At 46.0% G+C, this 21,933-nt stretch overlaps 1 protein-coding gene across 1 annotated transcript; it reads right to left on the bottom strand.

Annotated features, from left to right (window-relative positions):
- Positions 1–229: 229 nt before the first annotated feature.
- On the bottom strand, positions 230–18,267 carry LOC142385433 (uncharacterized). Its single transcript, XM_075471977.1, has 13 exons — positions 18,162–18,267; positions 15,775–15,878; positions 15,598–15,690; positions 15,372–15,515; positions 13,023–13,148; positions 11,289–11,408; positions 9,539–9,617; positions 9,169–9,376; positions 7,237–9,025; positions 5,516–5,689; positions 5,243–5,404; positions 4,467–4,513; positions 230–4,340 (listed from the first exon to the last, which is right to left on the bottom strand). The coding sequence occupies exons 2-13, from the start codon at positions 15,840–15,842 to the stop codon at positions 3,781–3,783; spliced, it is 3,570 nt and encodes a 1,189-aa protein (XP_075328092.1). The 5' UTR covers positions 15,843–15,878; positions 18,162–18,267; the 3' UTR covers positions 230–3,780.
- Positions 18,268–21,933: the final 3,666 nt, after the last annotated feature.

Consider the following 21,933-nt stretch of genomic DNA (forward strand, 5'->3'; position numbering starts at 1 on the left):
AGAAACATCAGTCGACCTGCTGATGTCCTGTTTGTCCAACATAAAATATTCATTCTTACTGTTAACTTAAAACTCAGATTTTTATAATAAAAGTAAAAAATGTCAAATATTCTAAGATAAAAATCTAATACCTAACTATATTGAGATAAATACTCAATATTTTCCAATAAAAAGTCAAAAACATGACTGAGATAAAGAGTAAAAATGAGAGAAAAGATCCGAGACAAAATTTCACCAACTTTGAATTTTAATGAATAAAATGATCAGATAAAAACATAAAAAAATTAACATTGTGTTGAATATTGATGCAAAAAAATCCCATTTCTTAGATGAAAAATCTATTATTCAATCAATAATTCACCAGGTGAAAATGTTAGGGATGGGAATCGAGTTCTTGTTGAGAACCGGTTCCCAGTGTTTCAATTCCTTGTAATCGTTTGGCAATTTTGCAAACGATTCCCTTATCGATTCCAGAGGGCGCGAATGACGTCACCACGCAACGTTGCGTGGCGACTCCAGCGCAGACTGCAGTCAACAGTAAACATGGCGCCCAAGCGGTACAAACGCTCGAAAGTTTGATTACACATCCCTAAAAAAGACGACAACAGGGCAACTTGCAAAGGGAGGAAATACTACTAACATGCAATAACTATGAATGAATGTCGCGTTTTCGATCTGCTCCGGACTAACGTTGGTGAATCTGAACCCAGCAACGTTAGCAACGTTAGCATGTCCTCGGCTAACACTGCAGGTAACTAACTAACAAACACTGCCTATCATGTTAGCACCATTTGCCTCATTGTAAAACCTGCTGGTAGTAACGGTTAAGGTTAAATGAATGCCTTCTCAGGCATTACATTTAGATGAAATCATGAGAGACAGAGCCTGACTGGCTTAGAGCCAGAGGCTGGTGGTACTACCCCCAGTCCACGTCTACCTCCAGCTTTTCCTTTCACCAGAGCAGGGAAGAGTTAAATTACCCAGGCCATGATAGACCAATATGGACCTCACCGTTGTTGAGTTTGCAGGGCTCTCAAGTTTTCAAGTTTGCTTCGAGTGAGATTCGGGCGGGGCAGGGGCCGGGCCGTGTGCGCGGGGGGTTTCTTTCGTTTTTGGGGGTGGGGGTCCCTTGGAGTATCCCATCGCAATAAACTAGCTACTTAAAGAACAAAGAAATTGTTTTATTTATACCAAAATCACAAATCTTCACTTTTACACTAAATTCTGCTATATTTTAAAAGAAATTGTTTTAGGTATGCAAAGTCTTAACAAACAAAAAATGTTTAAGAGTGTTGTTGTGAGTGTTTGTGGCAGATTTTGATACTTGATGACTGATATTGGGGGCTCCCATTTAAAGCACTGTGGCTCAATGTCAGCCATTTTCAGTCATGATGGGTGACAGAGTTCCATTCAGAGCCAACGTGTTCCTGGTCTTGGTTTTATTGAGCCCCACCATGGAAAAAACCCTCTCTGCATCAGCATTTCAGTGCGGCAGAACTAATACCAGTTTGGCAATTGTAGATAGCCTTATTGGGAACCTGCTCATACCAGTCACCTTTGGAAAAAATTTACCACAGAAGCCTAATTACACTCCTACATATTTTTCATTTTTCATTAAGTTGCTCATGTAGAGCTCATGCTCATTTTTGAATTTCCCCCATTGGGGGATAAATAAAGTATTTTTCTATTCTATTCTATTCTATGTTACAGCTGCATGGACTGTAACAGGAAGGCCATGCAGCGCATTGTGAATGCAGCTGGAAGGATCATTGGTGCTACACTCCCCTCCCTGAAAGACACTTACACCACCCGCCTCACCCGCAAGGCGATCACAATTGTGAGCGATGTCAGCCATCCCGCCCACAATCTGTTCAACCTCCTGCCCTCTGGGAGGAGGTACAGAAGCCTGTCTGCTCGGACCACCAGACTCACCAACAGCTTCATACACCAGGCTGTCAGGCTTAATTCACTCCCTTCCCTTATCCCAATTAGGCCTAAATAACACCCAGGTTCCTTTTTTTTTTCAACCCTTTACCCACACAAGGACTGCCCGGCACTATCATGCTGCTACCACTGATCACACTTGCACTATCAGGCAAAACTAGGTACAACAGAAACTACCTCAATTTTTCTCATGTACATATCCTTGCACTCAATTTGCCATCTTTGCACTATTCAGTTTTCAGGATTTGACTGTCTGCACCTTTTACAATCCTCTCAAGTCCTGCTGCCACCCATACACTGGGTACACTGTGTCTTACTCTATCACTTTTACTTTTAATTACTTATTTGCCTTTTACTGTTTTACTTGAGGTTACTTGGACTGTTTTTAATTGAATGGTTTGAATGTTTTACTTGCGTGTTGGATGTTGGCTGAACTGAACTGTTGGATATTTGGCTCTTGTCTTGTCTACCTAAATGTCAGAAATGTTTTGTGTACACCGTGGTGATGGAAAAAAAAACGAAATTTCGATTCCTTTGTATGTTTGGAAAACGTGAAAGAATTGACAAATGAAACTGACTTGTGACTTATGACTATGTCAAAGGGTGTGTGCTGAATATTTAGGTCTACTACTCCAACAAATACTTTAATCGGCAGGTATTGGTCTTTTACAAGGAGTAGGAAAACTATAGTAACTAATAAAAGATTCAAATAAATGAAGATCTGACCTGCTGATGATCCTGACGGTTCTCTTCCACCTCCAGCTCGTCTACAACTTCTGCAGCTGAAAGCTATTTCAGACCTCACCCGGCAACAAGAAATTCTGTTTTCTGATTGGCTGAGAAATTCTATTTTATGATTTGCTGATGGGTTGCTAAATCAAAACAGCTGCACCAGAGCTATAGTTCTGAGCTGTACCAGCACACAGTAACCTGCCATTGACTCGTTTATAGTATAGGCCATTAGAATTTCTCTGCGACGAATTTCATAATTTCTCAGCGTGAGAAATGGCATGTGTGGCGTGTGAGCGTGTGAACTTGTTGAAATGCGTGTGTTTCACGCTCATTGCGTGAGACTTGAGAGCCCTGGGTTTGTAAGGTCATGACTCGTGTACTTTTAAACTTGATGCTAATCAAACGGTTTGTTGTCCTTTTTCTCCAAATGAGAATCTATAAGGGAACCGATAAAGAACCAAATCGTTAAGCAGAATCAAAAATGGAATTGGAATCGTAAAAATCTTATCAATTCCCATCCCTAATAATGATGCAAAAAAAATCCCATTTCTGAGATGAAAAATCTATAATTCAATCAATAATTCACCATGTGAAAATGTCAAAAAGTCAGAATAAAGACAGAATGAGCCAAACAGACTAACAGTGAAACACTGGCAGGATTCTGATGCTGAACATCAGGAACTTTCAATCCAAAGCAGATTATGTGGACTGTTAAAGTCTGTAGAAACAGGACGGTGGCTGCTGGGGGACAAAAAGCTGCTATGAGTTAAAGAAAGGATGCTGCTAGGCTCTTCTTCTCTCCCTCTCCAGCCGGGAGGAAGAGGTGATCCAAAGTGAGTAGTGTGGCAGCGCCTCCTTTAAACTCTGTGGGCAGTCCCTCATGCTCATGCAAATGTTGTTTGAAAAGGATCATTTCAGCTCAGTGAGTCCTCTCTGAAGTCACAGTTTGTCACATGTGCAGCAAACTAACTGCAGCTGACATCAACTGACTGGGCTCAGCTGAAGTGAGCTGCAGAGAAACACAACGTGCTGATACTCAGTGTGAAGCTTTGACTGGAACTATCTGTTCAGCAGTTATTCTCTGACAGGAGGACACTTTGTATACTAGCCCAGAGACACCCAGGAACCAGGTGACCCGGGCGAGAACCCAAATCCAGGATGCAGAGGTTCTTCAGTGAATGTGGTGCTGAAGGTGTAGAGGTGGATAAGTGTGTAAGAGGAGACTCTGTAGAAGGACAGAGTGCCAGCAGGACGGTCCACATACACTGCTGCTCTGTTACAGACAGAGGAGGAGGAGGAGGAGGAGGAGGAGGAGGAGGAGATGGATGTTTCTCGCTCATTGTGATAAACATAGTATTTACCTCCATCAGAGCAGATCAGACTCCAGGACTGATTATTCCCTCCAAACAAACACTCACTGCCTCCTCCTCGTCTCCTGATTCCTCTATAGCTCACTGATATTTCAACCTTTCCTCTCCACTCGAACTCCCAGTAACAGCGACCAGTCAGAACATTTCTACACAGCAGCTGACACCAGCCATCAAACCTGTCTGGATGATCAGGATATGACTGAACCTCCTCCACACGTGTCACCTCCCTGTTGTTGTCAGACAGTTTCAGTTCTCTGCTCATTGTGTTTGTGTCGATTGTGAGTCGGCAGGAATCTGATGGAGAGAACAAACACAGTCCAGCTGCAGTTATTGGTCCATCATCTGTTCACTTTGATCAGTGAGTGATGTGACAGTGTGAAGATGGCTGGATGTCATGAATCAGATGAAGAACACACTCACACTTCCTCAGACCTGGTGTCAGCCATCGTTCTCCAGCAGGCTCCACCCTGAAAGGAGGAGGGGGGTCAGAGCAGCATCAAACATGGACATTACATGGCTCTCACACACACTGTTCTACACTGAGAAAGGAACAGTCCAACATCTGGACACATCCACTGGAATGGAGCATCTGGAAACTAGAATGAAAGCTGTCTGATCAGCACTGACACGAACAAACTGCTTCTTTCAGCCATCTCCTCCTGATCTGAGCCAGAGCTGCAACCTTCTGTCGGCCCTAAAGGTTTTAGATCTGATCCACTCTTTTAACCTCAGTCAGTGAAAGAGGCTACACACTCCAAAGGCTACACCTAAGACTTTCACATTTTCAATGCTGACTCTGCATTTACATTTTGCAACGCCTTTAATTCTGCGTCCTCAGCGCACTTTGAACCAAAGGCACTATTGCAGTTGTATAATGAACATTTCCTTTCTATCCTTCACCAAATCAGCATTTAAATCCAGGTAACAAACATCTAGTAATACTCCTCAGACCAAACTGAATCAACTCTGACCAACAGACACTTCTCACTGTTGTTCCTGCAGATGTTCTCCTCGGAGACCTCAAACACCTGCTGTTTCTGTCCAACCAGTGTTTCTGCTGAGCAAAGGAAACAGGCTCCTACATGTGTGATTGTAGCAGGAAGCAGAAGCACGGGGCTGAGTGCAGGACAGAGAACATGTTCCCTGCTCTTCCTCCTCTGTCAGACACTGTGAGGCTGCAGCAGGCCTCTCCATACCTGAGTTTGTATGGATCCTTCAGTGCAGCCCTCAGCAGCTTCCCTCCTGAGGCTCCTGGATGGTTGTAGCTCAGGTCCAGCTCTCTCAGATGGGAGGGGTTGGAGGTCACAGCTTCAGCCAGAGAAGCACAGCCTTCCTCTGTGATCAGACAGCCTGACAGGCTGCAGACACAGAGCAACACAACTGGTGTTTTAACAGATAATAATAATATAATAACAGATGTTGCTGCATCACAGAGACTGTATGAAGCTGAAACAGCAGAGAATCCTGACCTGAGAACTTCCAGGTCACAGTTTGGACTCTTCAGTCCATCAGACAGCTGCTTCACTCCTGAATCCTGCAGGTTGTTGTTACTCAGGTCCAGTTCTTTCAGCCTTTTGGACTGGGAGCTGAGAGCCAAGGACAGAGCTGCACAGCTTCTCTCCGAGAGGTTACAGCCGCTCAGTCTGAGGAGAAGATATTAAATAACATTAGTGTTAAAACTTAGTCACATTTAATGTCATCTTAGAGACAATCCTTGGAAACATCACATTGAGTTGCTCTGAGAAACCAAGATATCTTCCTCACTTTTAGCTCTCCTATTTGCTGCATTTGATGATTAAGAGCATATTAGAGAGAGACTTTTTATGGACGGGCAGAGTATCTTTCTAGCTTCTACTTAAGAGCTGCTGAATTTGTTGATATACAGTAAAGTTTAATTCTTTGATTTTATATGGAAGTTTTTTTAAGCATTTTAATTAGTAATCCACAGGAGAGATTCTGTAAATGTCTCCCATCAGTCACAAATATCTCACGATGCTGAAGAACATTTTATTTGTGATTCATAAAGGCTTGTGTAAACCTACAGATTAATATGTGCAGATTGATGCTTTAACATGAAACAAAAACACATGCAGAGTGGCATCTAAAAGGTTGTGGATCCATTTTTACATGTGAAATGTGTTTTGCACATCTGTGAATCTCTTCCTGTCAGTGTGTGACATGCAATCTGTTACTTTGCTCCGACTGTTTTGTGTCCTTTTAGTGCAGCTGATCTGTAGAAAAGATGCACCGATGTGAGGTGCAGTTCGTAACTACAGCAGCAGGTGGCAGTATTCCCCACATGAGCTGACAGAACTGCAGTCTGAACTGAGAGAAGGAACAAGAGTCTCTGCAGCACCTGGATCCAAACAACAGGAACATCAAGGAGAAGGACGACGGCCGGGTTTCAACCAGAAGAAGAAACACAAGGTGGAACATCTTCATTTCACCCAACACTCGTCTTCTTCTTGTCAGTTGAACAAAGGACTGAACTTTATTTCTGTTTATCGTAGAGACCACTTCAAAGTTTGGACTGACCTCCTCATTCATTTTGAATCAGTGGGGGTGTCCAAACCTTTGACTGTTGCTGTATTACACCTTCCTGTCAGAGATGTTGAGGCACATAGGCTGAAAACAGTCGTGCTTGAAGTGATTCTTGAATGCTGCTGTCTGAAAATGATTACCTCATATTGTTCACAAATCAAAGCTGGTTTTTCATAATAACATGTTAGTTAATGTCTTAAACTGGCTTAACTGAGCTTGTTTTCAAAGGATAACAGGAAATTATTCCCCTCATGATTATCAAACAATCTGGGTATCAGGCCAGCATCTGTAGACGGCATCGTCACAGCTGCAGCGACTGATTTAACCTGAAAATAGTTGTTTTTTATGTCTATTTCAAAGGCTATAAACAAATGTTTCAGCCAGAGTTCATATGTGTGTGTGTGTGTGTGTGTGTGTGTGTGCAGACTAGATCAGAGGAAAGTGACACAGATCTTGAGATATTTTACTTTGTGATTTTAAACATCTGAAAATGTAACAGATGTATCACAGAGAGAGTATGAAGCTGAAACAGCAGCTCCTCAGACAGCCGCTCAGTCTGAGGAGGGAATAATTAGATAAATCTGGGACTTTCTCTCCAATAGAAACAGCAGCAGGATATTCATACACATCCCTCTATATTTGTACTCACACAGCTTTGTTGGAGGCTTTGACCACTGGCAGCAGCCTCAGAAGAGCCTCCTCTGAAGCAGAGTATTTCTTAAGGTCAAACTCATCCAGATGTTTTCCTGATGACAGTAAGATAAAGACCAGAGCTGACCACTGAGCAGGAGACAGTTTATCTGTGGAGAGACTTCCTGAACTCAGGGCCTGTTGGATCTCCTCCACTAGAGAACGATCATTCAGTTCATTCAGACAGTGGAACAGATTGATGCTTCTCTCTGCAGACAGATTCTCACTGATCTTCTTCTTGATGTAATCGACTGTTTCCTGATTGGTCTGTGAGCTACTTCCTGTCTGTGTTAGCAGGCCTCGTAGGAGCCTCTGATTGGTCTGCAGGGAAAGACCCAGGAGGAAGCGGAGGACCAGGTCCAGGTGTCCATTTGGACTCTCTAAGGCCTTGTTCACAGCACTCTGATGGAGATGTTTTAGATTAGGTTTGTTAAATATTTTTGACCACACAGAGGTTGTTTGTTGGTCTCTCATCAGGTTGATTCCAGAGTTGATGAAGGTCAAGTGCACATGAAGAGCAGCCAGAAACTCCTGAACACTCAGATGGATGAAGCAGAACACCTTCTCCTGGTACAGCCCTCTCTCCTCTCTAAAGATCTGTGTGAACACTCCTGAGTACACTGAGGCTGCTGAGCTATCGATGCCACACTCTGTCAGGTCTGATTCATAGAAGATCAGGTTTCCTTTCTGCAGCTGCTCAAAAGCCAGTTTTCCCAGAGACTCAATCATCTTCCTGCTCTCTGGACTCCAGTGTGGATCCGTCTCAGCTCCTCCATCATACTTGAGCTTCTTCACTTTGGCCTGAACCACCAGGAAGTGGATGTACATCTCAGTCAGGGTGCTGGGCAGCTCTGCTCCCTCTCTGGTTTCCAACACATCCTCCAGAACTGTAGCAGTGATCCAGCAGAAGACCGGGATGTGGCACATGATGTGGAGGCTTTGGGATGTCTGGATGTGGGAGATGATCCTGCTGGCCTGCTCCTCATCTCTGAACCTCTTCCTGAAGAACTCCTCCTTCTGTGGGTCAGTGAACCCTCTGACCTCTGTCACCATGCCAACACAGCCAGAAGGGATCTGATTGGCTGCTGCAGGTCGTGTGGTTATCCAGAGGCGAGCAGAGGGAAGCAGGTTCCCCCTGATGAGGTTTGTCAGCAGCACATCCACTGAGGTGGGCTCTGTAGCATCAGTCAGGGGCTCCTTGCTGTGGAAGTCCAGAGGAAGTCGACACTCATCCAGACCGTCAAAGATGAACACAACCTGGAACTCTTCAAAGCCGCAGATTCCTGCTTTTTTGGTCTCAGTAAAGAAGTGATGAACAAGTTCCACCAAGCTGAACTTTCTCTCTCTCAGCACATTCAGCTCTCTGAAAGTGAATGGAAACATGAAGTGGATGTCCTGGTTGGCTTTGCCTTCAGCCCAGTCCAGAGTGAACTTCTGTGTTAAGACTGTTTTCCCAATGCCAGCCACTCCCTTTGTCATCACTGTTCTGACTGGTTCATCTCTTCCAGGTGGGACTTTAAAGATGTCTTCTTGTCTGATGGATGTTTCTGCTCTGCCTGCTTTCCTGGATGCTGCTTCAATCTGTCTGACCTCATGTTCATCATTGCCCTCTTCGGTCCCTCCCTCTGTGATGTAGAGCTCTGTGTAGATCTGATTCAGAAGGGTTGGCTTTCCTGCTTTAGGAATCCCCTCAAACACACACTGGAACTTCTTCTTCAGAGCACATTTAAGTTTACGTCCACAAAGGTCTGAATGAAGACAACAAATAATATCAGTAAACAGACATTTCTACCCTGTAATGAGTATCTGAACATCTGCTGTTCTGAGTGCTGAGACATCAGTAAATGTGTCATTTATCCAGCAGGTTAAATCTTTAGAGGAATCCTCTTACCGCTCTGCAGACGGTCAGCCAGCTCCTGCTGCTTCATTCTCCTCAGGAAGTGAGCTGTGATCTTCACTAATGCCTCTCTGCTGCTCCTCTGCTCTTCATCCTCACGCTCCCTCTGACTCTCTAAGCATTCTGGGTAATCTAGACTCAGAGCCTTCTGGATCTTCTTCAGCTCCTCCTTCACAAAAGTGAGCATGTTGTCCTCCAGCAGCTGGAACAGAAAACTATATGAATGAGCCAATCAGACTGAAACCATGGAGCCAAACATCAGATCCATGTTGGACACACTGACAACCCACTGGTCTACAAAGTGCAGCATGGAGATGGCTGTGAGCAGAACAGATGGAAAAGTAGTTGTTGTACATGTACAGACCATAAATATGGAGTCCAGCTGTCTTTGATGCTGCTGGGCAGACGGACCACTGGGACCCTCTGAGCTCTGCTGGTCCACCCTGTGGAGGAATCATGAAGAATGAGCTCACGTTGTGTCTGTCCACACAGAGACAAACACAAGGTGAAGGTCCATGAAGGGATGTGGAGATGTGAGCAGTGGATCAGAGGACTCCCTGGACAACCTGGTTTTCACTGGAAATCCCAGAGACATCCATTTAAGGTAAACACAAGAAACATGTGCTAAAGAAAAAAATGGACCAGACTCTGTGAATAATTCCCTATAATATAGATCAGTGAGCAGTGCTAACCAACATGTCATTGGGGTCATCAGGTGGGAACCTCCTTTCATCAGTGTTTCGTCTAGTTGGGCCCACGACACCTCCAGGAGGCTAGAGAGTGATCACTGGCGTCCCAGAGTCACCCCCCTGATGCCAGCCAACACTGCTCCTCACACCACAACAACCATCTTTTACAGCCACAAGCTACCCCAGCCTCTCACCAACTGCCCACCAGTCACAGCGGGGTGGGGATTCAAACCCTGGTTCGGGTAGGAAATTAAAATAGAAGAGGTAAAGTTACGTAGGAATGGGATTCAAACCCTTGTTTGGGTAGGGGGTAGAAATAGAAGAGGTAAAGATAAGTAGGAATGAGATTCAAACCCTTGTTCGGGTAGGGGGTAGAAATAGAAGAGGTAAATATAAGTAGGAATGGGATACAAACCCTGGTTCGGGTAGGGGGTAGAAATGGAAGAGGTAAAGATAATAGGAATGGGATTCAAACCCTGGTTCTGGTAGGGGGTGGAAATAGAAGAGGTAAAGATAAGTAGGAATGGGATTCAAACCCTGGTTCGGGTAGGGGGTAGAAATAGAAGAGGTAAAGATAAGTAGGAATGGGATTCAAACCCTGGTTCAGGTAGGGGGTAGAAATAGAAGAGGTAAAGATAAGTAGGAATGGGATTCAAACCCTGGTTCCGGTAGGGGGTAATAAAAATATAGAGGGTGCCAGAGGTTGAGGCAGGACAAGATACAATAGCAGATTCAGCAGACAAACTCACCTAAACAGTCCTACAGTCACTAATGATACCAGCAAAAACAAAGCCATACAGGCCAACTCACCTAAAATGGCCGCCTGGTTTCAAAAGGCTCACATGGGCCGCACCCTCCACTTAAATATCTTGAACTTCTTCTTTGCTTGTTCCAAAAGTCTGTTTATTTCCCCCTGCTGTGCCCCCAGCTGCATTTGCTTCTTCTAATCCAAATCCACTGACTGGACTTTACTGCCTCATCTGACACTTCCTTCACTATTTTCCTCACACTGTCCACTTACACCCAGCTCCCTCAGCAATGAGACAGCAGACTTTGCAACAAATCCTCTACATCCTACTTCCACTGGACAGATTCTAACTTTCCATCCTCGCTGCTCTGCTTCTGCCCCCAACTCCACATATCTAAGCTTTTTCCTTTCATATGCTTCTGCTACTAACTCCTCCCAAGGAACAGTCAGCTCTATGAAATAGACTTTCATTCTACTCCTCGACCACAACACTATATCAGGCCTTAGATTTGTACCACCTCCATCAGTGTTGGTGTAAAACATCCAACACACACGCTTCACATATGAACATAGAAATGGATGTGAAACAGAGCTGAGCTCACATTAAACACATGTTGGAGTAAAAACTGTTCAAACTGACTCATTTTACTCTGTTACAGCATTTACACTCAGCTCACCTCTGAAGGGATGGATGTTGGGCTGATTTGAAGTCAATAAGATTACCCATCGACAGGTCGCTCTTCATGGACACACAGCTGGTTCCAGGTCCAGGTTCAGGTCCAGGTCTCTGATGGATCCTGACAGAAAAACACTTGTTTTCTTCACACTAAAGTATCGATGACAGTGTTTGAGTCTGCAGTGAGACGGCCTGTCAGAGAGTCAGTGTGGCTGCTGTGGAACAATGTTACAGCTCCCCCTGGTGGCAGCTCTGTGATCTTACAGAGCTCAATGCTGATAAACACACACACTCTGAGGCTTTTAACCCTCAGATTCAGACCAATCACCAACGACCCTCAGCTGCTTCCTGCACAGCTTCCTGCTGTATAGAAGTGGCTACACATGTGACCTCCTGTTGGAAAACTGAGATTCTTCACACTCCATTGATGCCAAATGTTAACAGGCTCTAAGTGTTTTTCATCAGATCAGTAAAAACATAATATTTCTGCATCAGGGCCCTGTTCACTGCATAATCAGCATACTGTGAAGAAGCCACATCAGTGGACAGATATTCATCAATATTCTCCCTTTGTTTTCACAAAGAGCTGCAGGACTGAACTAAAACATCACATCACACACATGATGCAGCTAATTAGTCTCATCAGAGACGTCAACAACTGATCCAAATCTCAAGTAATGGGATTCAAACCCTGGTTCGGGTAGGGGGTAGAAATAGAAGAGGTAAACATAAGTAGTAATGGGATTCAAACCCTGGTTCGGGTAGGGGGTAGAAATAGAAGAAGTAAAGATAAGTAGGAATGGGATACAAACCCTGCTTCGGGTAGGGGGTAGAAATAGAAGAGGTAGAGACAAGTAGGAATGGGATTCAAACCCTGCTTCGGGTAGGGGGTAGAAAAAGAAGAGGTAAAGATAAGTAGGAATGGGATACAAACCCTGGTTCGGGTAGGGGGTAGAAATAGAAGAGGTAAAGATAAGTAGGAAGGGGATTCAAACCCTGGTTCCGGTAGGGGGTAATAAAAATATAGAGGGTGCCAGAGGTTGAGGCAGGACAAGATACAATAGCAGATTCAGCAGACAAACTCACCTAAACAGTCCTACAGTCACTAATAATACCAGCAAAAACAAAGCCATACAGGCCAACTCACCTAAAATAGCCGCCTGGTTTCAAAAGGCTCACATGGGCCGCACCCTCCACTTAAATATCTTGAACTTCTTCTTTGCTTGTTCCAAAAGTCTGTTTATTTCCCCCTGCTGTGCCCCCAGCTGCATTTGCTTCTTCTAATCCAAATCCACTGACTGGACTTTACTGCCTCATCTGACACTTCCTTCACTATTTTCCTCACACTGTCCACTTACACCCAGCACCCAAATCCTCTACATCCTACTTCCACTGGACAGATTCTAACTTTCCATCCTCGCTGCTCTGCTTCTGCCCCCAACTCCACATATCTAAGCTTTTTCCTTTCATATGCTTCTGCTACTAACTCCTCCCAAGGAACAGTCATCTCTATGAAATTGACTCTCATTCTACTCCTCGACCACAACACTATATCAGGCCTTAGATTTGTACCACCTCCATCAGTGTTGATGGATTACATCCAACACACACCGCTTCACATATGAACATAGAAATGGATGTGAAACAGAGCTGAGCTCACATTAAACACATGTTGGAGTAAAAACTGTTCAAACTGACTCATTTTACTCTGTTACAGCATTTACACTCAGCTCACCTCTGAAGGGATGGATGTTGGGCTGATTTGAAGTCAATAAGATTACCCATCGACAGGTCGCTCTTCATGGACACACAGCTGGTTCCAGGTCCAGGTCCAGGTTCAGGTCCAGGTCTCTGATGGATCCTGACAGAAAAACACTTGTTTTCTTCACACTAAAGTATCGATGACAGTGTTTGAGTCTGCAGTGAGACGGCCTGTCAGAGAGTCAGTGTGGCTGCTGTGGAACAATGTTACAGCTCCCCCTGGTGGCAGCTCTGTGATCTTACAGAGCTCAATGCTGATAAACACACACACTCTGAGGCTTTTAACCCTCAGATTCAGACCAATCACCAACGACCCTCAGCTGCTTCCTGCACAGCTTCCTGCTGTATAGAAGTGGCTGCACATGTGACCTCCTGTTGGAAAACTGAGATTCTTCACACTCCATTGATGCCAAATGTTAACTGGCTCTAAGTGTTTTTCATCAGATCAGTAAAAACATAATATTTCTGCATCAGGGCCCTGTTCACTGCATAATCAGCATCCTGTGAAGAAGCCACATCAGTGGACAGATATTCATCAATATTCTCCCTTTGTTTTCACAAAGAGCTGCAGGACTGAACTAAAACATCACATCACACACATGATGCAGCTAATTAGTCTCATCAGAGATGTCAACAACTGATCCAAATCTCAAGTAATGGGATTCAAACCCTGCTTCGGTTAGGAAGTAGAAATAGAAGAGGTAAAGACAAGTAGGAATGGGATACAAACCCTGGTTCGGGTAGGGGGTAGAAATAGAAGAGGTAAAGATAAGTAGGAATGGGATACAAACCCTGGTTCGGGTAGGGGGTAGAAAAAGAAGAGGTAAAGATAAGTAGGAATGGAATACAAACCCTGGTTCAGGTAGGGGGTAGAAATAGAAGAAGTAAAGATAAGTAGGAATGGGATTCAAACCCTGGTTCGGTAGGGGGTAGAAATAGAAGAAGTAAAGATAAGTAGGAATGGGATTCAAACCCTGGTTCGGGTAGGGGGTAGAAATAGAAGAAGTAAAGATAAGTAGGAATGGGATTCAAACCCTGGTTCGGGTAGGGGGTAGAAATAGAAGAAGTAAAGATGAGTAGGAATGGGATTCAAACCCTGGTTCGGGTAGGGGGTACAAATAGAAGAGGTAAAGATAAGTAGGAATGGAATACAAACCCTGGTTCAGGTAGGGGGTAGAAATAGAAGAGGTAAAGATAAGTAGGAATGGGATTCAAACCCTGGTTCGGGTAGGGGGTAGAAATAGAAGAAGTAAAGATAAGTAGGAATGGGATTCAAACCCTGGTTCGGGTAGGAGGTAGAAATAGAAGAAGTAAAGATAAGTAGGAATGGGATTCAAACCCTGGTTCGGGTAGGGGGTAGAAATAGAAGAAGTAAAGATAAGTAGGAATGGGATTCAAACCCTGGTTCGGGTAGGGGGTAGAAATAGAAGAAGTAAAGATAAGTAGGAATGGGATTCAAACCCTGGTTCGGGTAGGGGGTAGAAATAGAAGAAGTAAAGATAAGTAGGAATGGGATTCAAACCCTGGTTCGGGTAGGGGGTAGAAATAGAAGAGGTAAAGATAAGTAGGAATGGGATACAAACCCTGGTTCGGGTAGGGGGTAATAAAAATATAGAGGGTGCCAGAGGTTGAGGCAGGACAAGATACAATAGCAGATTCAGCAGACAAACTCACCTAAACAGTCCTACAGTCACTAATGATACCAGCAAAAACAAAGCCATACAGGCCAACTCACCTAAAATGGCCGCCTGGTTTCAAAAGGCTCACATGGGCCGCACCCTCCACTTAAATATCTTGAACTTCTTCTTTGCTTGTTCCAAAAGTCTGTTTATTTCCCCCTGCTGTGCCCCCAGCTGCATTTGCTTCTTCTAATCCAAATCCACTGACTGGACTTTACTGCCTCATCTGACACTTCCTTCACTATTTTCCTCACACTGTCCACTTACACCCAGCACCCAAATCCTCTACATCCTACTTCCACTGGACAGATTCTAACTTTCCATCCTCGCTGCTCTGCTTCTGCCCCCAACTCCACATATCTAAGCTTTTTCCTTTCATATGCTTCTGCTACTAACTCCTCCCAAGGAACAGTCATCTCTATGAAATTGACTCTCATTCTACTCCTCGACCACAACACTATATCAGGCCTTAGATTTGTACCACCTCCATCAGTGTTGATGGATTACATCCAACACACACCGCTTCACATATGAACATAGAAATGGATGTGAAACAGAGCTGAGCTCACATTAAACACATGTTGGAGTAAAAACTGTTCAAACTGACTCATTTTACTCTGTTACAGCATTTACACTCAGCTCACCTCTGAAGGGATGGATGTTGGGCTGATTTGAAGTCAATAAGATTACCCATCGACAGGTCGCTCTTCATGGACACACAGCTGGTTCCAGGTCCAGGTCCAGGTTCAGGTTCAGGTTCAGGTTCTGGTTCAGGTCCCTGGTGGATCCTGATGGGATCAAAAACGCTTTTAAGCCTGCCTGCATGATGTACTTAAAAATCTCTAAACCAATGACATGATGTTAGCTTACTCTACTTTCGAGGCCTGTAAGCTGAAAAGTGGGAGATCTTTCTGCAAGTGGCTCTGTGAGGACCCCCTCCTGGGTCCAGGTCTCTGTTCCTTCCTGTGAATAAAGGTGGTTTGGTGATGTGAGCGCTGAGCTTGGACATGGAGGAGAGTCATGGACAGTTAGAGATGGTCACCTCACCTCTGAGCTTTGCTCTGGCTCTCATGTTCCCCACACAGAGATGTTTCAGTGTCCTCACTCTGATCCATGCTGCTGAACCCACATCAGCTCACACACACCTTCTTCTGCAGAGGAAACATACATCATTCATCTGCACAGCAGCTCACATCCTCCTCTCCATGTGTCAGTGGATCTTGTGCTCTGATAATAAAGTTGTGTTTCAGTATAAACTCATCAGAAATGTGTTGTTTTAACACGCAGTGGACTCCTATGTTCAACATTCAGCTTTCAGGGGGAGATGTTAGAGGCTGATGCCACAGTCTGAGCGCACAAACAGCATCCACCAGCTAGCAGTTAGCATTCAGGGTCAGTGCACACAGAAGAGCCTCAGAGAAAGCAGGACTCCAACATGGCGGCTAACCAAAGCGCTGCAGGGGCTCAGCTTCACATTCTCAGTCTGAAGCTTAAATTTAAAGTCCTGCTCTGTGAAAACACACACCAGCTCAGAGAGATGAACTTCATCTTCCTGTCACACTGTGTGGATCAAACTTTAAAACCATTCCTGCTGACCGACGTCAGCGGCGCTGCAGTTGGCCTCCCGTTGCTGAAGCTGTATAACATCCCATATCAGCAACATCATTTATGAACATCTTCTTACCCCCTGCTGCGTCCTGTGAGCAGAGTTCCAGCCTCGTTTTAAACCCCAGCAAACTAGCCGGACTACCTTCATCAACGCCAAAACAAGGTTTTTAACAAGTGACACCATTAAAAACCTTGAAACTTCTACTTTTCAAATATATATAAATAAATAAATAAACTATATAGCTGGCCCTTTTTAAAGAGAGTGAAAAGAAATCTTTGGATTTTCTGTACTGTCTGACTGCAGCAGCCTCCTAGGCCACACCTATCGCTATTCACATGTTAAGTACCAGGGGCCTCATGTACAAAGCGTGCGTACGCACAAAATAGTGGCGTACGCACCTTTTCACGTCAACGATCAGATGTATCAAGAACGAAATGACCGTGGAAATGTGCGGTGCCTCACGGCAGCTTCAGGGCTGGCGTACGCACGTTTCTGCAGCTGTTGATTCTTTGGCGACACCCAAGGTGATGTTGGGAAAGTGTTATAATCAATAAATGTGAAAACAATTAGTCCTCAGACATTGATGTGCACATTTGAGATAGATGAACAATTAATAATGATAAACAATGGCCGCCGTCTTGTAGATGTGGCACATTGGACGCCGAAGACTTTTTTGTGCGTCTGGGCATGATGAATGAGTGTAGCGAATTTCGTCATCCCATATGAAACTAACCCCAATGCGGGGACCATTTTTAAGCATCGTAGGGGGCGCTACAGAGTCAATGAGCGACTCCCAAAAATATAAAGTTTAGATTCTTTCATGTCGTTGATTGGCACGTGGCGCTTGCAAAATTTCCTGAGTTTTCAAGCACCTTTTGCAAAGAATTGTACGGAAAGACGGAAAGAAGACGGCAGAATAATAATAATCCTTACAGATACAATAGGGTCCTTGCAGTTTCACTGCTCGGTCCCTAACTCGAAAGCTGCAAGCAGCTATGTGTTTCAGTGTAGTCATTATTGTCATTAAATATGTTTCTCAGCAAAGTGATGCTGTAGAATAAAACAGATATTTTAAATGAATACATGCAATAAAAGGTCAAAATTAAACAGAAAACTTTTCAAAACTCCAGTTCCAGTAATTTCACTCTTCATTCAGAGAAACTTATATCAGAGACGCCACTAAAACCTGTTTTTCAAGTGATGTTTTCAACAGATTTTCAAGTATTAAAAACTCTTGAAAAGGTCACAAGAAAAACAACAATTTTCAGCTAATCTCCAGATAAATTACGTGTTGTTGCAGCTCTAATTTAGCGACACAATAAAGCAGATGTAAAACATGCTAGAATATAAGTTTGTGGGATGAAGAGACATTTTTATTCAGTGAAGACAGGGAACTGAACACGGAGAAACAAGGAAAAACTTGTCTGCCATGTAACGACTGTACTGGAACATGGAGGTGTGTTATGATAGAGGTGATGGAATTTAAAAACCTTGAAAAACCTGTCTGACTCACTGAGTTACACAACAAGAAAACCTCCATCCATTGCCTTTAAGAGATAAACAGCAGAGAGTTTCTGTGTCTGACTTCAATGGAAGAAACCGCAGTTATTCCCACAAATTAAAACACAATGTGATTTATTTTGGGAATGAAACAAAAAAATAATATGTTTCTAATCAACAACAATGTAAATGATAATAATGCAGATTTTTCTTCAAAGTTCTTCGAGTGATCAAACTGGACCTGATATAAGAAGTGAACATGTTCCCGAAATATTACAGAGCAGAAACAAACAGGAAGGTTACTGAAGACAAAGTCCAAACTCACCGTTCGTTCAAGCCAAGTGTTGAAGAAGACGTCGCTCCGCTCCACAGACACAGGTGAGCTGCTTCCTGGAATCAGTCAGAGCTCCACCCCTGATGGGGGCAGGACAGGTATGTTAGCTCCATTTTTTCATTGGAAGCTCAAGAACAAGCCAGAGGAATCTCACGTTAATCCCTTAATGCCTGAGTGTATATAGCTGTATATAAAAAAAGGTTTTGTGTGTGTTTTAGCCTTTAAGTAGATGGTAAATAATGCTGAGTTTATTCATTTCACTTTTTCACAAAAAATAAATAGAAATTTTGGTATGTTGCAAGTTTGCAACACCAGGCATAATGGTCAATAATAAGATAACAACACAGTTGTCAGGGTGAGGTGTAGGGGGAGGACACGGATGCGGACTTTCAAAAAAGTAAAGGTAGATTTATTAACAAAAAGCAAAGTAACAACATAAAACGCGGCAGAGCCGGAGAAAAACGGAGCTATAAGCAAAACAAAACAACAAGGACATGGCATGGAATAAATACTTAGCTTTGACGAAAACGTGGGAATCGTGGCATGGGTTACAACCTGACATTAGATAAGGAACCAACAAACAGACAGGGGAGACCGGAAACTAAATAGGGAGTGAGGGTGATTGGGGAGTGAGTGCAGCTGAAGACAATGGACAGGTGAGGGGAATAAACTAATTACCTGGGTGAGGGAAGTGAAGGGAAAACTAAGGCAAAACTAAACGTGAGTCCATGGGTGTGACAGAGCCCCCCCCTCAAGGGGTGGATCCCAGACAACCCCTTAAGAAATCCGAGGGTGGGAGGGAGGGGCTCGAAGCCGGTCAGGCCGGGGACCAGAAACGGGTGTGTGGTACCGGCTTCGGGCAGCAGGAGGCAGTGGTCTGGCGGACGCCCAGACCGCAGATGGCATAGCAGGAACAGGCGGTGGTGGTCTGGCGGACGCCCAGACCGCAGATGGCATAGCAGGAACAGGCGGTGGTGGTCTGGCGGACGCCCAGACCGCAGATGGCATAGCAGGAACAGGCGGTGGTGGTCTGGCGGACGCCCAGACCGCAGATGGCATAGCAGGAACAGGCGGTGGTGGTCTGGCGGACGCCCAGACCGCAGATGGCATAGCAGGAACAGGCGGTGGTCTGGCGGACGCCCAGACCGCAGACGGCATAGCGGCAGGAGACGGGGGTGGTCTGGCGGACGGCCAGACTTCCGTCGGCGTGGCGGCAGGAGACGGCGGTGGTCTGGCGGACGCCCAGACTTCCGTCGGCGTGGCGGCAGGAGACGGCGGTGGTCTGGCGGACGCCCAGACTTCCGTCGGCGTGGCGGCAGGAGACGGCGGTGGTCTGGCGGACGCCCAGACTTCCGTCGGCGTGGCGGCAGGCGGTGAGCCGGCGGACGCCCGGACCCCCGATGACGTGGCAGCAGGCGGTGATCCGGCGGACGCCCGGACCCCCGATGACGTGGCAGCAGGCGGTGATCCGGCGGATGCCCGGACCCCCGATGACGTGGCAGCAGGAAGCGGTGGTCTGGCGGGCGGCCAGACATCCCGTGGCGTGGCAGCAGGAGGCGGTGGTCTGGCGGGCGGCCAGACATCCCGTGGCGTGGCAGCAGGAGGCGGGGACCGTCCCACGGTCGGACGGACCTCCGACGGGGGGGGAGCCCCCCCTTCAAGGGATGGATTCCAGACATCCCCAAAGTCTGGGGGTGGGAGGGAGGGGCTCGAACTAGTGAGTCCATGGGCTCTGAGGCTTTGTGGGGGGCTGCCGCCTCGTGGTCAGGCCCGGAGGCCTCTTGGTCGTGGTCAGGCCCTGTGGCCTTTTGGTCAGGCCCTGTGGCCTTTTGGTCAGGCCCTGTGGCCTCGTGGTCAGGCCCTGTGGCCTCGTGGTCAGGCCCTGTGGCCTCGTGGTCAGGCCCTAAAGCCTCGTGGTCAGGCCCTAAAGCCTCGTGGTCAGGCCCTGTGGCCTCGTGGTCAGGCCCTAAAGCCTCTGGAACGGCTGGGGCCGGGGCCAGCTCTGGAACGGCTGGGGACAGCTCCGGAACGGCTGGGGACAGCTCCGGAACGGCTGGGGACAGCTCCGGAACGGCTGGGGACAGCTCCGGAACGGCTGGGGCAGCCCCGGAACGGCTGGGGGCAGCCCCGGAACGGCTGGGGGCAGCACTGGAACGGCTGGGGGCAGCCCCGGAACGGCTGGGGGCAGCACTGGAACGGCTGGGGGCAGCCCTGGAACGGCTGGGGGCAACTCTGGAACGGCTGGGGGCAGCCCTGGAACGGCTGGGGACAGCCCTGGAACGGCTGGGGCCGGGGCCAGCTCTGGAACGGCTGGGGCCGGGGCCAGCTCTGGAACGGCTGGGTCTCTGGTGACTGTGGCTGCTGCTGGGTCCTGGGACTGCGAAGCTGAGGGGCAGCTGTACAGCGCGGCTACCTGGTGTGGCTCCAAACCAAAAATGTCCAGGGTTGCTGCGCGCCGCACGCTCATGACCTCAGCCCAGATGTCCGACACCTCCGGCAAATGCTGGAGGACCTGTTTCTGTAAAAAGAAGTCCACTAAATCATTAGCCTCGTTCAGATGTTGCCAGGAGGTGCTGTCCCGGGCCAAGCAGCACCAGAATTTTGTGACCAGTCTCCAAAAAGCGCCTTCGTCCGCCGCGTCCATTTTGGTTTGGTTCCTTCTGTCAGGGTGAGGTGTAGGGGGAGGACACGGATGCGGACTTTCAAAAAAGTAAAGGTAGATTTATTAACAAAAAGCAAAGTAACAACATAAAACGCGGGAGAAAAACGGAGCTATAAGCAAAACAAAACAACAAGGACATGGCATGGAATAAATACTTAGCTTTGACGAAAACGTGGGAATCGTGGCATGGGTTACAACCTGACATTAGATAAGGAACCAACAAACAGACAGGGGAGACCGGAAACTAAATAGGGAGTGAGGGTGATTGGGGAGTGAGTGCAGCTGAAGACAATGGACAGGTGAGGGGAATAAACTAATTACCTGGGTGACGGAAGTGAAGGGAAAACTAAGGCAAAACTAAACATGGAGTGACACAAACATAACCTAGAACATGAAAACCAAAAACGTGAGTCCATGGGTGTGACAACAGTAATATAACAGTGAAAAAACAATGTTTTTTTTATTCACCCTTTTTTTTTTTACATATTTATTTATATAAAGGTTCCTAGGTCCGTAGTGAATATGGACTGCCCGGCATTGGGGGAATAAAGATGCTATCTCAGCTGGTTGATTGAGTCAAACGGTTTGTAGCATATATGCGACAATAGGCGTTAACGGCTTAAACGAGATGTGCGCACGTTGGGGCATGCGCTGGACGTTGTTGTCGCGCAGCTCTGCCCACACGCACGACACCCTCTGCATACGTACGAGCACATAATAACTGCAATGCGGAGGGGTTTTTGAAAATGTGTAGGGGGCCCCACTGAGCCTGTAGCATTAAATCTGTAGGACGAGTTCAATCATATGCAAGGCAACCAAAATGGCCGCCTTCCTGTGGACGTGGGACCATGGCAGCATGAGACTTTTTTGTGCGTCTGGGCATGATGAATGAGTGTACCGAATTTTGTCGTCCCACATGAAACTAACCCCAATGCGGGGACCATTTTTTAACATCGTAGGGGGCGCTACAGAGCCAACGAGCGACTCCCAAAAACATAAAGTTTAGATTCTTTCATGTCGTCGACTTGCAGGTGGTGCTCGCAAAATTTCATGAGTTTTCGAGGACCTTTTGCAAAGAAGTAGAAAGAATAATATAGAAGA

The sequence above is a fragment of the Odontesthes bonariensis genome, chromosome 8 (genome assembly GCF_027942865.1).
Source record: "Odontesthes bonariensis isolate fOdoBon6 chromosome 8, fOdoBon6.hap1, whole genome shotgun sequence".
Lineage (NCBI taxonomy): Eukaryota > Metazoa > Chordata > Actinopteri > Atheriniformes > Atherinopsidae > Odontesthes > Odontesthes bonariensis.

What these genes read in the sequence shown, in the direction of transcription:
- LOC142385433 (XM_075471977.1), bottom strand. Translation starts at nt 15,842, where the DNA reads ATGGATCAGAGTGAGGACACTGAAACATCTCTGTGTGGGGAACATGAG. An exon ending in AGCCAGAGCAAAGCTCAGAG is followed by an intron (nt 15,691 to 15,774) that starts GTGAGGTGACCA and finishes CTTTATTCACAG; the next exon opens with GAAGGAACAGAGACCTGGAC. An exon ending in CAACATCCATCCCTTCAGAG is followed by an intron (nt 13,149 to 15,371) that starts GTGAGCTGAGTG and finishes TTTTTCTGTCAG; the next exon opens with GATCCATCAGAGACCTGGAC.